The 16,112-nt window shown below is 56.0% G+C and overlaps 1 protein-coding gene across 1 annotated transcript in view; it reads left to right on the plus strand.

Annotated features, from left to right (window-relative positions):
- Positions 1-16,112, plus strand: part of HCN4 (hyperpolarization activated cyclic nucleotide gated potassium channel 4) — a 153,450-nt gene that overhangs the window by 115,362 nt on the left and 21,976 nt on the right. The window contains exons 5-7 of the mRNA XM_068144282.1: positions 3,355-3,501; positions 6,886-7,126; positions 11,893-12,057. Coding sequence (XP_068000383.1) covers positions 3,355-3,501; positions 6,886-7,126; positions 11,893-12,057 — 553 coding nt within the window. The remainder of the gene's footprint in view (positions 1-3,354; positions 3,502-6,885; positions 7,127-11,892; positions 12,058-16,112) is intronic.

Here is a 16,112-nt window from a genome sequence, read left to right on the forward strand (position 1 = left end):
ATGAAAGAGCAGCTCTGGGGAAAAGGACTGCACCAGCACAGGGTAGAGGGGAGCTGCTGGGGAGCAGCCCCAAGGAGAAGGAGCTGGGAGTGCTGGGGGGCAGCAAGCTCTGCATGGGGCAGCAATGTGCCCTGGGGGCCAAGAAGGCCAAGGGGATCCTGGGCTGCATCCAGAGGAGTGTGGCCAGCAGAGCCAGGGAGGTTCTCCTCCCCTACTACTGTACCCTGCTGAGACCTCATCTGGAATATTGCATCCAGCTGTGGGCTCCCCAGTTCAGAAGGCACAGGGATCTGCTGGAGAGAGTCCAGGGGAGGGCTACCAGGATGCTGAAGGGACTGCAGCACTGCCTGGGGAGGAGAGGCTGAGAGCCCTGGGAGTGGTTAGGCTGGAGAGGAGAAGGCTGAGAGGGATCTGATCAATGTTTATAAATATCTGAGGTCTGGGGATCAAGAAGCAGGGAACAGGGACAGGCTCTGCTCACTGTGCCCTGGGATAGGACAAGGGGCAGTGGATATAAACTCCAGCACAGGAGGAGGAACTTCTGCACTGTGAGGTCCCAGAGCCCTGGAGCAGGCTGCCCAGAGAGGTTGTGGAGTCTCCTGCTCTGGAGCCTTTCCAGCCCCACCTGGCTGTGTTCCTGTGTGACCTGTGCTGGATTCTGTGCTCCTGCTCTGGCAGGGGGGTTGGACTGGCTGATCTTTGGAGGTCCCTTCTAACCCCTAACATCCTGTGAGTCTGTAAGCCTGTGAGCTGGGAGTGCTGGTGGGCAGCAGGCTGACCATGAGCCAGCAATGTGCCCTCACAGCCAAGGTGGTCAGTGACATCCTGGGATGCATGAAGAGTGTGGGCATCAGGGCAAGGGAGGTTTTCCTCCCTCTGCTCTCTGCCCTGCTGAGGCCTCATCTGGAGTACTGCATCCTGTTTTGTGCTCCAGTTCAAGAGAGACAGGCAACTACAGGAGGGAGTCCAGCAGAGACTCACAAAGATGCTGAGGGGCCTGGAGCACCTCTGTGAGAATGAAAGGCTGAGAGCCCTGGGGCTCTTGAGCCTGGACAAGAGCAGCCCCAGTGGGGATCTCATTAATGCTTATAAATATCTGAAGAGAGAGTCAAGAGGATGGAGCCAGACTCTTCTTTGTGGTGCCCAGTGACAGTGTACAGGGGTGATGGACACAAGCTGCAGCACAGCAGGTACCACACAAACACAAGGGAAAAATTCTTCACTTTGAGGGTGGCAGAGCCCTGGAGCAAGCTGCCCAGAGAGGCTGTGGAGCCTCTGTCTCTGAACTGATTCCAGAGCCACCTGGATGGTTTGCTCCAGGTGATCCTGCTCTAGCAGTGAGGTTAGACTTGATGATCTTCTGTGATGCTGTAAGGTCCTGCATGTCCTGTGCCCAGGAGCCCAGGTCCCACAGGTGTCTCAGTGCATCTCCAGCAGCAGGGAAGGACAGGAGCACAGCCAGTCAGTGGCACTGCAATAGGTTACCCAGGGAGGTGGGGAGGTCACCCTCCCTAGAGGTGTTCAAGAAACTTGTGGCCATGGCACGTGGGGGCATGGTTGGATGGCTGTGGTGGGATTGGGTTGGCCATTGGACTCGATGATCTTGGAGGTCTTTTGCACTGCAGCAGTGCTGTGATCCTCTGCTCAGACATCTGAGCCAACACTTCAAACTTGCTTCGTTTCAGAGCAAACCTGCAGAGCTCTTGAGGGGCTCAGACCAGTGAGATTCTGGGTCCTGCTGCCTTCATCTCCTGGTTCCTGAGCTGCAGGCCCAGTGCAACAGCCAGCACCACATCCTCCCAGCCTCTCCACAGCTTCAGCAGCCCAAACCATGAAGTGCAGCTCTCACTGCCAGTTGTCTGCCCGGCTCCCTGCGGGGAGGTGGTGACTTGCTTGACTTTGATCATGCTGTGGTGGTCATGAATATTTACAGCCAGCTCCTCTGCTGCTAGCCACAGACAAAAAGGCTCTGGAAATGCCAGGAAACCCCGAGTGTCCCCTCTGCTACCTTGGCTTCTTAGAGTAATTCCTTCTCCTCTCTGGTGCAGACCAAGTTGTTAGCATGCAAGGCAGTGCCAGCACAGACTGTACTGAGAGCAGAGCGGCAGTGGTGTGTGCAGGGGAGGTCTGTAATGAGCAGAAGTTTGGTAATTAGGCTTTTCAGCACGAGCAGCAGTAAAGGGACATTCAGGGAGAGACTTAGGGGGGAGATGAGGGGAAAGAAGCATGGCAAAGGGGGAGCACAGTGCTTCTGTCAGCACTGGGTTGTATTCTGTGCTGTGTGCCAGTGGGGAGGGAGGGCATGACCACTGCAGTGCACACACCTCGTCCCTGCAGCACCTTCAAAGCAAGTGAAGCCACTGACAGCTCTGTGCCCTTGAGGAAGGGTCAGTTATTCATAGAAAGCACCACTCAGCCCCAGCTCCTGTTCCACCAGCAGGCAGTGTGCCCTTGCATTCCCCTCTAGAATAGAATAGAATAGAATAGAATAGAATAGAATAGAATAGAATAGAATAGAATAGAATAGAATTAAACAGGTTAGAAAATACCTTTGGGGCCATCCAGTCCAACCTACCACCCAGCACCATCTGATCAACTCAACCATGGCACCAAGTGCCTCATCCAGGCTCTTCCTAAACACCTCCAGCCATGGGGACTCCACCACCTCCCTGGGCAGCACAGCCCAAGGGCCAATTCCTCTTGCTGGCAAGAACTTTCTCCTCCCCTCCAGCCTCAACCTCCCCTGGCACAGCTGCAGACTGTGTCCTCTTCTTCTGGGGCTGCTTGCCTGCCTGGCACAAGAGACCAACCCCCAGCTGGCTCCAACCTCCCTGCAGGCAGTTGCAGAGAGCAAGAAGGTCTCCCCTGAGCCTCCTCTTCTGCAGGCTAAGCAACCCCAGCTCCCTCAGCCTCTCCTCACAGGGCTGTGCTCCAGACCCCTCCCCAGCCTCCTTGCCCTTCTCTGGACACCTTCAAGTCTCTCAATCTCCTTCTGAAACTGAGGAGCCCAGAGCTGGACACAGGACTCAAGCTGTGGCCTAAGCAGTGCTGAGCCCAGGGCACAATCACCTCCCTGCTCCTGCTGGCCACACTCTGCCTGCTGCAGGCCAGGATGCTATTGGCCCTCTTGGCCACCTCTCATGAGTGAGGCATGAGAACCTCTCATGAGTGAGGCATGAGAACCTCTCGTGGCTCGTGGTTCCTGGTTCTCTCCTGCACCAGGTTTATCTGCCTGGGCCTGGCTGGCCGTGAAGGAAGCAGGGGTGGGGAGGGTGCAGCACATGCCTGGCCAGGGGTGGGTGCCCTTGGCTGCAGGTGCTGCTAGCTGCCCCTCTTGTGTGTCCCCCCGTGCAGTACAAGCAGGTGGAGCAGTACATGTCCTTCCACAAGCTGCCCGCAGACATGCGCCAGCGCATCCACGACTACTACGAGCACCGCTACCAGGGCAAGATGTTCGACGAGGAGAGCATCCTGGGGGAGCTCAGCGAGCCCCTGCGAGAGGTAAGCAGGGCACAGGCCAGGGGCAGCGGCATCCTTGGCCGCTGTGTGCTGTCCTGGCCCACTGTGTGTGAGGGGAGGGGGCAGGGGCGGCTTTCCCCCAGCGCTGCCTCTGCTGGCAGGCTCGGCCCAGGCAGCAGGGGCCCCACTGGGCTTGGGGCTGTACCTCCTCGTGTGCTGGGCCTAACTTCCTGGGTGAGCAAGGCCAAGGGAAAGGTACTTCACAGCTTGACTATGTCTCATGGCCTCGAAGAACATGGTCCAGAGCTTGGCTGTGGCTCTGATGGAGACACAGACCAGAAGAACATGGTCCAGAGCTTGACTGTGGCTCTGATGGAGACACAGACCAGAAGAACATGGCCCAGAGCTTGACTGTGGCTCTGATGGAGACATAGACCAGAAGAACATGGCCCAGAGCTTGGCTATGGCTCTGATGGAGACACAGACCAGAAGAACATGGCCCAGAGCTTGGCTGTGGCTCTGATGGAGACACAGACCAGAAGAACATGGCCCAGAGCTTGACTGTGGCTCTGATGGAGACACAGACCAGAAGAACATGGTCCAGAGCTTGGCTATGGCTCTGATGGAGACACAGACCAGAAGAACATGGCCCAGAGCTTGGCTGTGGCTCTGATGGAGACACAGACCAGAAGAACATGTTCCAGAGCTTGGCTATGGCTCTGATGGAGACACAGACCAGAAGAACATGGTCCAGAGCTTGGCTATGGCTCTGCTGGAGACACAGACCAGAAGAACATGGCTCAGAGCTTGGCTATGGCTCTGATGGAGACACAGACCAGAAGAACATGGTTCAGAGCTTGACTGTGGCTCTGATGGAGACACAGACCAGAAGAACATGGTCCAGAGCTTGACTGTGGCTCTGATGGAGACACAGACCAGAAGAACATGGTCCAGAGCTTGGCTATGGCTCTGATGGAGACATAGACCAGAAGAACATGGCCCAGAGCTTGGCTATGGCTCTGATGGAGACACAGACCAGAAGAACATGGCCCAGAGCTTGGCTATGGCTCTGATGGAGACACAGACCAGAAGAACATGGCCCAGAGCTTGACTGTGGCTCTGATGGAGACACAGACCAGAAGAACATGGTCCAGAGCTTGACTGTGGCTCTGATGGAGACACAGACCAGAAGAACATGGTTCAGAGCTTGGCTATGGCTCTGATGGAGACACAGACCAGAAGAACATGGTTCAGAGCTTGGCTATGGCTCTGATGGAGACACAGACCAGAAGAACATGGTCCAGAGCTTGACTGTGGCTCTGATGGAGACACAGACCAGAAGAACATGGCCCAGAGCTTGGCTATGGCTCTGATGGAGACACAGACCAGAAGAACATGGCCCAGAGCTTGACTGTGGCTCTGATGGAGACACAGACCAGAAGAACATGGTTCAGAGCTTGACTGTGGCTCTGATGGAGACACAGACCAGAAGAACGTGGTCCAGAGCTTGGCTATGGCTCTGATGGAGACACAGACCAGAAGAACATGGTCCAGAGCTTGACTGTGGCTCTGATGGAGACACAGACCAGAAGAACATGGTCCAGAGCTTGGCTATGGCTCTGATGGAGACACAGACCAGAAGAACATGGTCCAGAGCTTGACTGTGGCTCTGATGGAGACACAGACCAGAAGAACATGGTTCAGAGCTTGGCTATGGCTCTGATGGAGACACAGACCAGAAGAACATGGTTCAGAGCTTGGCTATGGCTCTGATGGAGACACAGACCAGAAGAACATGGTCCAGAGCTTGACTGTGGCTCTGATGGAGACACAGACCAGAAGAACATGGCCCAGAGCTTGGCTATGGCTCTGTTGGAGCCAGTTTCATTCAGAGGGATCAGCTGCCCTAGCCATTGGTGCATGTCTGGTATTGCCTTGCCTTTGCCATGGAAGGAGAAACCCAGCACTCAGGTCTGCTAGCTGCTGCAGCGCAAGCGATGTGTGACCATGGAGGCTGCAATATGCTGGCCCTGCCACTCAGCTTGTGACTAGATGCATCCTGGCACCTTCTGAGGCCGTGGCAATGTCTGGCAATGTCATCTCCTTTACCCAGGAGCCTCTGCAGGAGACCACACCTTGCTGTTACCTCACACTTGTGCAAGACCCTCTCCCTCCCCACACAAACACACCTGGTAGGAGGTCTCAGTAAGCTCCCACCTTGTGCCCCCCATGTGCTCTGTCTCCTCTGTGTGATGTGCTGCTGGCATCTGTGCTCCATCCATCAGCTGTAACATCACATAGAGTCCAAGGAAGCTCCTGTGCTTCAAAGGAGTCTTAACAGAAACCTGCCTTCTCTAACTGGAGCCCAGGGATGCAGGTTCTCCCTAGGACAGGCCTCCAGTGTGCTGCCCATGAGCACCAGAAGTCCTTCTGTCTTGCTCATCTCCCCTGCAGTGAACCTGCACAGGAGAGAGAAGAGCTGAGGATCCAGCAGCCAGATTTTAAAACCAATGCTGCCAAAGTCTTTAAAGGGCAACCCTGAAAAGACCCCCAGTGAGGAGGAGGGAGATGCTTCCCCAGCCCCCCTTCTGCTGCTCCAGTCATCCAGATGCTCCTTCCCAGCTTGGCTGGGGAGGTGATTAACTCAGTGTCACTTGCTGCCACGTTCCGAGGCTGAGCTGACACGGCACAGAGCAGCTCCTGTGCAGGGGGAAGTGCTGTCACACCCTCTGAGTGACACCACACCGCGGGGGGAGGCACAGACCACGTCTCCTGGATGACAGCTGAACAGCTGAACTGGGTTTCCTTCATCTGAGGTGGCTGACCCAGCACATGCCCCAGTGGGTGGTGGGCACCTCTCCCCCCTCTTGCTTGCCACTGTCCCCATCTGCCCAGCCTAATCCTTTCTCCGAGTGCCTTGGCACATTTGTGCTGTTTTATATCTCATTGACAAGCAAGGGCATCAGAGGAGGTAGGGCTGCCAAGGGGAGTCAGAACTCTTCCCAGAGAGGAGCCCTGGGCTTTTTCATCCCACATCTCCCCAGTGCTGTGCCCCCCTCCTAGCCCAAGCTTTGCTGCAGGGAGAGGGGAGCCCTGTGCTGGGGAGGCTGAGGGGGGATTGGGCCTTGCTCACAGTGTAGGAGTGAAAGGAGTGAAGCATGGGGGCAAGCTGTCAGCTTCAGCTTGCACTTGTGCATGCTCTGAGCTTCCAGGGCCCAGCCCAGCCTGCACTGGGGCAGCCAGGCCAAGGGACCAGCATTTGGGGGTTGGTTTTCCCTCAGTTATTAACGGCCAGGCCAAGGGGGGAATCTTCAGAGGTGATTCGATGTCGACTGAACGTAACTCTGTGTCTTTCCTGCCCCCTGCCCCACCTGTTCTCCCCACTCCTCCTCTCTCTGTCTCTCTCCTGCATCACACCATGGCCAGGAAATTATAAACTTCAACTGCAGGAAGCTGGTGGCCTCCATGCCCCTCTTTGCCAACGCAGATCCCAACTTTGTGACCTCCATGCTGACCAAGCTGCGGTTCGAGGTCTTCCAGCCAGGGGACTACATCATCCGGGAGGGCACCATTGGCAAGAAGATGTACTTCATCCAGCATGGGGTGGTGAGTGTCCTCACCAAAGGCAACAAGGAGACCAAGCTGGCAGATGGCTCCTACTTTGGAGGTATGTGCTGGCCTGTCACCCCCACACAGCAGTGCCCACCCTGACCGCTCAGGTGCTCCCTGCTCTTCTCCCGGCCGTGCAGGGATGCCAGCCTCTGGAACTGAGGGTGCTCCAAACATCTCAGAGAACCATAGAGTTCTCAGGCTTGGAAAGGACCTCAAGGCTCAGCCAGCTCCAACCCCCTGCTATGGGCAGGGACACCTCACACTACAGCAGGTTGCTCAAGGCCTCATCCAGAGTGGCCTTGAACACCTCCAGGCCAGGGTTATCCACCACCTCCCTGGGCAACCTGTGCCAGTCTCTCACCACCCTCCTAGGGAACAACTTCTTCCTCACATCCAATCTCAATCTCCCCAGTCCTAGTTTTGCTCCATCCCCCCCAGTCCTATCACTGCCTGACACCCTCAAAAGTCCCCCCCCAGCTTGCTTGGAGCCCCCTGCAGATACTTGGAAGGCCACAATTAGGTCTCCTGGGAGCCTTCTCCCCTCCAGCCTGAACAGCCCCAACTCCCTCAGTCTGTCCTCACAGCAGAGCAGCTCCAGCCCTCTGCTCCTCCTCCTGGCCCTGCTCTGGACACCTTCCAGCACCTCCAGATCCTTCCTGGCACAGAGGCTCCAGAACTGGATGCAGTACTCCAGGTGTGGTCTCCCCAAAGCAGAGTAGATGGGGAGAATCACCTCCCTCAACCTGCTGGCTATGCTTCTCCTGCTGCAGCTCCTCCTCCACCCTCCTCTCTTCATCTCACCTGTCTTGCACCTTCCCATACAGTAAATGGTGCAATGGGAAGAGGCTCTTGGGCAGTGCAGGAGGCTAGGTAATAGATAACAACAAAACAGAGAGGAGAAGCTTGGTTCTTGTAGGCTCATTTCATTTTTGCCCCAAGCAAAGTGACAGATCTGTGAAGCTGAGAACCTGGAAGTGGAGTGTTCCCAATTCCCCAAGCCCACTTCAAGTGCTGCCTCATCCTGAGGCACACAGAGGCTAAAACACAGTCCAGCATCTCCCCAAGCCTGTGGCTCAGCAAACTGTCCTGCAGGTCAGCAGGCAGCAGCAGAGCTCTGGCACAGTGCAACTAGCATCAGCTCAGGAAAGAGCATTAAGAGAAGATCTAGGGTATTGCTCTTAGGAGTAGCACAGGGACACTCCTCCTACCACAGCCTTCAGAGACCTCACTGCCAGCCCAGGACAGGCAGCTCTCTGGTTGGTGCCTGTTTCAGTGCAAGCACCACAGCTAATGACCTCCTGAGAGGGAGCAGAAGGAGAACAGCTTTTCCTCCCTCCAATCACACATTTCCTACACTCTTCTTGGACTCTTAGCTCCTGTGGAGCAGCCTGCCTGCTCCTTCATGGAAGGAGGCCTGCCAGAAGGCTGCAGAGAGACTGTTTGCATGGACCTGCAGTGACAGGACACGGGGCAATGGTTTGAAACTAGAGCAGAGCAGATTGGGATTGGATGTGAGGAACAAACTCTGCACCAGGAGGCTGCTGGAGCACTGCAACAGGTTGCCCAGGGAGGTGGTTGAGGCCCCATCCCTGGAGATATTCAAGGTCAGGCTTGACAAGGCTCTGGGAAACCTGAACTAGTGGAGGATGTCTCTGCTGACTGCAGGGGGGGGGTTGGACCTTTGGAGGTCCTTTCCAACCCAAACTCTGATGCTATGATTCAATGTGTCTGCAGCAAGCTGGGTCAGCTTGCTGGGATGTGAAATAGGAGCTGACTCTGACAGATTGGATTCAACTCCCCCATGGCATTTGGTGTGTCAAATTTGGTACCCCACACAGCTCCTCACACTCATGGCATGGGCTCAGAAGCACCACTTCCTTAGGAAGCAGCCACATCTAGAATCTCATAGTACTGCTGTACCAGGGGGGGAGCCACATGAATCCTGAGAGTGGTGCTGGTGGTCTGACACCAAACACAGCCCAGACCAGAGTGCTGCCAGTCTTTAAGTCATGCTGTTTGGTCTGTCCTACCTGCCCAGACCCTGTGTGTAAGCAGTGGAAAAGCAGGGCTCAGGGGGGAGGAGGGAGTGGGTCTCTTCTCCCTAGTCTCAGGTGATAGAATGAGAGGAAATGGCCTGAAATTGTGGCAGGATTAGGCTGGAGATGGGGAAACATTTCTTTGCTGCAAGGGTAGTCAGGGACTGGCAGAGGCTGCCCAGGGAGGTGGTAGAGTCCTCATCCCTGGAGGTGCTCAAGAACTGTGTGGCCATGGTGGTGTTTGGTCAGTGGTAGGACCTGGTGCTCTTGGAGGCCTTTTCCAACCAAACCAATTCTGTGATTCTATGATTCTCTCCTAAGTGTTCAGGGAGTAGCTCTTCCCACGCCAGGCATTCACCACAGAGCCAAGAGCCTCGTGCTCTGTAACCAGCTGAGCAACCTCCTAGGAGGCAAGGACTGCAGTGCAAATACACCAAAGGTTAGCAGGTGCCATGAGCTGAGTCCCTGACAGTGTGTAAGCTCGTGGCATGGCTACAGAAAGCTCTGACAGCTTTGAAAAGACAAATGCTCTGGGTGCAGGGATCAAGAGGACTGCCAGGCACCAGAGCCACAGGTCAGCACAGAGCCTTTGCTGCAGGGCTAGAGAGAGAATTAGCTTTGATGAGAGCACAGCTTGACCTTCTGCTCCCAGAGCCCGTGAGGAGCTGCAGAAAGACAGCTCCTCCAGTCTGAATGCACAAATGATGTCTGTGATAATCCACCCTAGCACAACTTGCCTGGCTAATTAGATCAGCAGAAGCCCCGAGGTGCAGTTGTGGGGAGCAGCTGCCACCACCAAGCCCCCCTGGTGTCTCCTAATGTTGCTGCATGAGCAGAGTGCTGCCTGTGTGCAGTGGGAGGGAGGCAGAGTCCAGCTAGAGAGCAGACTGGGTGGCCTGCAGGGCTGCCTGTGAGTGGCAGTGCCAGGTCTTGCATCACAGGGGGGATCTCAGAACCTCAGCGTGGTCAGGGCTGGAATGGACCTCCAGAGCTCACCCAGTCCAACCCCCCTGCTAAAGCAGGGCACCCCCAGCAGCTTGCCCAGGAGCACAGTGTCCAGGTGGGGTTGGAATGTCTCCAGAGAAGGAGATTCCACAAGCTGTGTGGGCAGCCTGCTCCAGTGCTCTGTCCCCATCTTCCCAGGCTCTCGTTGCAGAGATCTGCCTGCTGAGCCCGGGTGTCTGTCCCCTCGCTCTCAGGCTCTCTCTCGTTGCAGAGATCTGCCTGCTGAGCCCTGCTGCCTGTCCCCTTGCTCTCAGGCTCTCTCTCGTTGTCTGTCCCCTTGCTCTCAGGCTCTCTCTCGTTGCAGAGATCTGCCTGCTGAGCCCGGGTGTCTGTCCCCTTGCTCTCAGGCTCTCTCTCGTTGCAGAGATCTGCCTGCTGAGCCCTGCTGCCTGTCCCCTTGCTCTCAGGCTCTCTCTCGTTGTCTGTCCCCTTGCTCTCAGGCTCTCTCTCGTTGCAGAGATCTGCCTGCTGAGCCCTGCTGTCGGTCCCCTTGCTCTCAGGCTCTCTCTCGTTGTCTGTCCCCTTGCTCTCAGGCTCTCTCTCGTTGCAGAGATCTGCCTGCTGAGCCCGGGTGTCTGTCCCCTTGCTCTCAGGCTCTCTCTCGTTGTCTGTCCCCTTGCTCTCAGGCTCTCTCTCGTTGCAGAGATCTGCCTGCTGAGCCCTGCTGCCTGTCCCCTTGCTCTCAGGCTCTCTCTCGTTGTCTGTCCCCTTGCTCTCAGGCTCTCTCTCGTTGCAGAGATCTGCCTGCTGAGCCCGGGTGTCTGTCCCCTTGCTCTCAGGCTCTCTCTCGTTGCAGAGATCTGCCTGCTGAGCCCTGCTGCCTGTCCCCTTGCTCTCAGGCTCTCTCTCGTTGTCTGTCCCCTTGCTCTCAGGCTCTCTCTCGTTGCAGAGATCTGCCTGCTGAGCCCTGCTGCCTGTCCCCTTGCTCTCAGGCTCTCTCTCGTTGTCTGTCCCCTTGCTCTCAGGCTCTCTCTCGTTGCAGAGATCTGCCTGCTGAGCCCTGCTGCCTGTCCCCTTGCTCTCAGGCTCTCTCTCGTTGCAGAGATCTGCCTGCTGAGCCCTGCTGCCTGTCCCCTTGCTCTCAGGCTCTCTCTCGTTGCAGAGATCTGCCTGCTGAGCCCTGCTGCCTGTCCCCTTGCTCTCAGGCTCTCTCTCGTTGCAGAGATCTGCCTGCTGAGCCCTGCTGCCTGTCCCCTTGCTCTCAGGCTCTCTCTCGTTGTCTGTCCCCTTGCTCTCAGGCTCTCTCTCGTTGCAGAGATCTGCCTGCTGAGCCCGGGTGTCTGTCCCCTTGCTCTCAGGCTCTCTCTCGTTGTCTGTCCCCTTGCTCTCAGGCTCTCTCTCGTTGCAGAGATCTGCCTGCTGAGCCCTGCTGCCTGTCCCCTTGCTCTCAGGCTCTCTCTCGTTGTCTGTCCCCTTGCTCTCAGGCTCTCTCTCGTTGCAGAGATCTGCCTGCTGAGCCCGGGTGTCTGTCCCCTTGCTCTCAGGCTCTCTCTCGTTGCAGAGATCTGCCTGCTGAGCCCTGCTGCCTGTCCCCTTGCTCTCAGGCTCTCTCTCGTTGTCTGTCCCCTTGCTCTCAGGCTCTCTCTCGTTGCAGAGATCTGCCTGCTGAGCCCTGCTGCCTGTCCCCTTGCTCTCAGGCTCTCTCTCGTTGTCTGTCCCCTTGCTCTCAGGCTCTCTCTCGTTGCAGAGATCTGCCTGCTGAGCCCTGCTGCCTGTCCCCTTGCTCTCAGGCTCTCTCTCGTTGTCTGTCCCCTTGCTCTCAGGCTCTCTCTCGTTGCAGAGATCTGCCTGCTGACCCGCGGGCGGCGCACAGCCAGCGTCAGAGCCGATACCTACTGCCGCCTCTACTCCCTCTCCGTGGACAACTTCAACGAGGTGCTGGAAGAGTACCCCATGATGAGGAGAGCTTTCGAAACTGTGGCTCTTGACAGGCTGGACAGAATTGGTAAGTAGAGGGTCCTGAGGTCTCCTTCCCTTTCTCTGCTGCCCTGGCAAGCCCATCCCCGGGCTTGATCCTTTACTGGAGCTGTGAGCTCGCAGCCGGCCTCTCCTCGCCTGACTCCACGCTCAGCTGAAGCCACATCCTCTCTCTCTCACATACATGTTCCTGCTGGCTCCTGCTTCCCTTCATTTCCAGCAGGTCTTTATGAAGACCCAAGCTCTGTAGGTGAGGCCCTCAAAAGCTGACCTCTCACAGCCCAAAGTGAACACAACCACATGCATCACACCTGCTGCAGTCTGTGGATGTGAGGAGGTGATGGCATTAAACCAAAAGAGGGAGATGCAGACTAGACAGCAGGAAGACGTTTTGTACAGTGAGGGTGGTGAGACCCTGGCACAGGCTGCCCAGAGAGGTGGTGGATGCCCCTTCCCTGGAACCATTCCAGGTTGGGTGAGGCAGGGCTCTGAACACCCTGGGATAGGCCAAGGGGCAATGGATATAAACTCCAGCAAAGGAGGTTCCAGCTCAACAGGAGGAGGAACTTCTGCACTGTGAGGTCCCAGAGCCCTGGAGCAGGCTGCCCAGAGAGGTTGTGGAGTTCTCTGGAGCCTTTCCAGCCCCATCTGGCTGTGTTCCTGTGTGACCTGTGCTGGATTCTGTGCTCCTGCTCTGGCAAGGGGGGGTTGGACTTGATGGTCTTCAGAAGTGCCTTTCAACCCCTAACATCCTGTGAGCCTGTGGTCTAGGTGCAGATGTCCATGCTGACTGCAGAGGGGTTGGACTAGATGACCATCAAAGGTCCCTTCCAACCCAAAGCATTCTGTGATTCTAGGGTCTGGATACCCATTTGTTACAGCTCATAGCAACCCATCCCAGGATGCTCTCCTGTCCCATGGGAGACATAACCTGTGCTCAAACATCCTTGTCCCTGCTAGGGAAGACCAGGACAGTAACATTCCTTGGTCACAACCAGAGGCATTTAACACAGAGAGATTAAGTGACTTATGCAAGGTCATGCAAGAGTTCTTTGCAGAGCTGAGGATCCCAGTCTCTACCTTCTGTAGCTTCTTATTCTCCATCTCTGCAATTTCATTTTGCAGGCTCAAGAAGGTCAGGGCAGGTCTGAGTACAATGCAGCAGGCAAGGAGGATAATGGGGTGCAGGGGGTAGGGAATGAGCTGGCATCCCAGCAAGGGGTGAAGTGCCTCCTGGGCTTTTCAAGCCAGGAACATTGTATTCTGTGCATCTCATTACCTGCTGCAAATCAGGAAGGGTGACCCCTGAAGAAAAGGTTATGAGCTAAATATGTTGAGTTTGGCAGAGCCTGAGCTAATGAGGCCCTGCTGTAAGTGGCAACAGTCTCATCCCTTGGGTTATTTAAATCAGACCACAGGAACCACTAAGAAATGGTAATGCCAGGCACAGCCAGGGCTGGCCCAGCTTGCCTCTATCTCAGATGCTTCAGCTCTAGATGCTCAGTGCTGCTCAGCCTCCCAGCCTGCTGCTCTCACGTGCTGGAGTGTGTCCAGAGCAGGGCCAGGAGGATGAGCAGGGGGCTGGAGCTGCTCTGCTCTGAGCACAGACTGAGGGAGTTAGGGCTGATCAGTCTGGAGAAGAGCAGGCTCTGAGAAGACCTAATTGTGGCCTTGCAGGATCTGCAGGGGGCTGCAAGAATGCTGGGGAGGGACTTTTGAGGGTGTCAGGGAGGGATAGGACTGGGGAGGATGGAGCACAACTAGAAATGGGGAGATTGAGATTGACTGTGAGGAAGAAGTTGTTCCCCAGGAGGGTGGTGAGAGCCTGGCCCAGGCTGCCCAGGGAGGTGGTGGAAGCCTCCTGCCTGGAGGTGTTTGCAGCCAGGCTGGAGGTGGCTGTGAGCAACCTGCTGTGGTGTGAGGTGTCCCTGCCCATGGCAGGGGGGTTGGAACTAGATGATCCTTGTGGTCCCTTCCAACCCTGACAGTTCTGTGATTCTCTGTGACTGTGAGTACAGCTGGGCAGGGTGTGCTGTGCTGCTCAGCTTGTGCTCTGCCACTGCACACCTAACTAAAATGAATGGAAACCTCTGAAGCAGCAGAAAGAACCTCACATGCTTCTTCCCCTAGGACATATTCCCTTCCACAGACAGCTGCAAAATGTCAGCAGGAGGTCAGAAGGTGACAACAACTAAAATAGCAGGCTCTTTGGTGCAGAGCTCTGGCATTGCCCTCCCCCTGCCCTGTGCTTTTGTCCTTCTGCTGACCTGAGCCAGCACCAGCCCTGGTGCCATACAAAAGGCAGAGACCTTCAGAGCTGTGCACTGAAATCCTGGTGCTGCTCTTGATTCCCTGGCAATCAGGCTTGAGAGCTGCCTCTTCTCTCAACCTTGCATCCTCCACTAGTGCAAAATGACATCTTCATGGCACTTTACAACCCCCCTGTGCCCAGTACTCTTTGGCTGGAGCTTCCCAGAAGAGCCTAAGGGAGTTAGGGACACCCTACTGGAATTTCCCATGGCAGTCCCTGTCTTTCATGCATCAGGCATTTCTTCCCCTGAAACATGCCCCACCCAGACAGAGCAGGGCAGTGGCTGTGTCACAGCAGGGGACTGCATCCTGCTGAGACCCTCTGGAAGCTGAGGGGCTGTTCTGGAGCACCGAAGCCAGGTATGAACAGAAGCAGGACCATGGGTTTGGTTCCTGTTAGGTTCTGCTCAGGATCTGTGCACAAGATGGAAGTGTTTGCACTTGCCAAACCACAAGCACTCCAGTGCTCATGGAGAGGAAGCACAAAGCAGGTTATGCATGCTGGTGAGTCACAGTTCCCTCATGCCATCAGAAAGCCTCTTTCCAAGACAGCAGTGCGTTCACTTACTCCCTTCTCAGCTGACAAGGTGTCCTTGGGCAGCTTGTGCCTCAGTGAGGAAGTGGCATGATTCAGAGCTTCTGTCACTCTCCTGGCACCAACCAGGATAAGACCTACCCAGTGTTACACAGAATCTCAGGATGGTAGGGGTTGGAGGGGACCTCTGAAGGTCATCGAGTCCAACCCCCCTGCCAGGGCAAGTTCCCCTAAAGGGTCACACAGGAACAGCTCCAGGCAGGTTTTGAGTAGCTCCAGAAATGGAGGCTCCCCTTGTGCAGTGAGGAATCCAGAGAGCAGAGAGAACAACCTCCATCCATCCAGGCACAGAAGCTGTGCAGATGTTTAAAGACTGCCTGCTCCATGGAGGATTTGGGAAGCATGGCCTAAGCTTGTCTAGGTAGCAGGGAGACAGGATGGAAACACCAGGCCTCATGCCTTGGAGCAACAGGAGCACTGCTGGTTGGCTACAGGTGTGATCAGGCATTCACCTGGCAGAGCAAATGCAGTCTGGAAGCCTGTGGCTGGGCAGAAGGGATCTGTGTGCCCCCATCACTTCCTGCTGCTTGCTGGGCAGTGCAGCAGCTCGGAGGGCACAGCCCTCTGGGGAGCTGTTAGCTGCATTGATCCCTCAGCACAGAGCACATCCATGTATCCTTCCAGCCACTGCTGTCAATGGGCATTGACATTGGCATCCTGCCTGGGCCAAGCAGGGCCAGGGAAGAAGGTTCCCAGGTGTTCTGCACTTGCAGAGCTCTTTAAAGACTGGAAGGGCTTAGGCTCCATGAATTGACTAAGATTGGGATCCTACGAAGACCTGTGTCCCTGCTTCCCTCTGCTCTCCAGGAGGGTGGTGAGAGCCTGGCACAGGTTGCCCAGGGAGGTGGTGGAAGCCTCCTGCCTGGAGGTGTTTGCAGCCAGGCTGGATGTGGCTGTGAGCAACCTGACCTAGTATGAGGTGTCCCTGCCCGTGGCAGGGGGTGTGGAACTGGCTGACCCTTGAGGTCCCTTCCAACCCTGGCAGTTCTGTGATTCTCTGATTCTCTGAGTAACTTCAGCCTGTGAAGAAACCCTGCAGAATACCACACACAGGCTGAGGGCCTGAAGAGTAAGACTCAAGGAAATGAGGCTGATCACTGATGAGTGATCATGTTATCACTGCTTAGATCTTCCTCCTTTTCTTGTGCTTGGCCAAAGCTACAAAACTGTTTCTAGTA

This window comes from Melanerpes formicivorus, unplaced genomic scaffold, assembly GCF_026170545.1.
Source record: "Melanerpes formicivorus ecotype bairdi unplaced genomic scaffold, bMelFor1.0.p_v2 SCAF_10, whole genome shotgun sequence".
Classification (NCBI taxonomy): domain Eukaryota; kingdom Metazoa; phylum Chordata; class Aves; order Piciformes; family Picidae; genus Melanerpes; species Melanerpes formicivorus.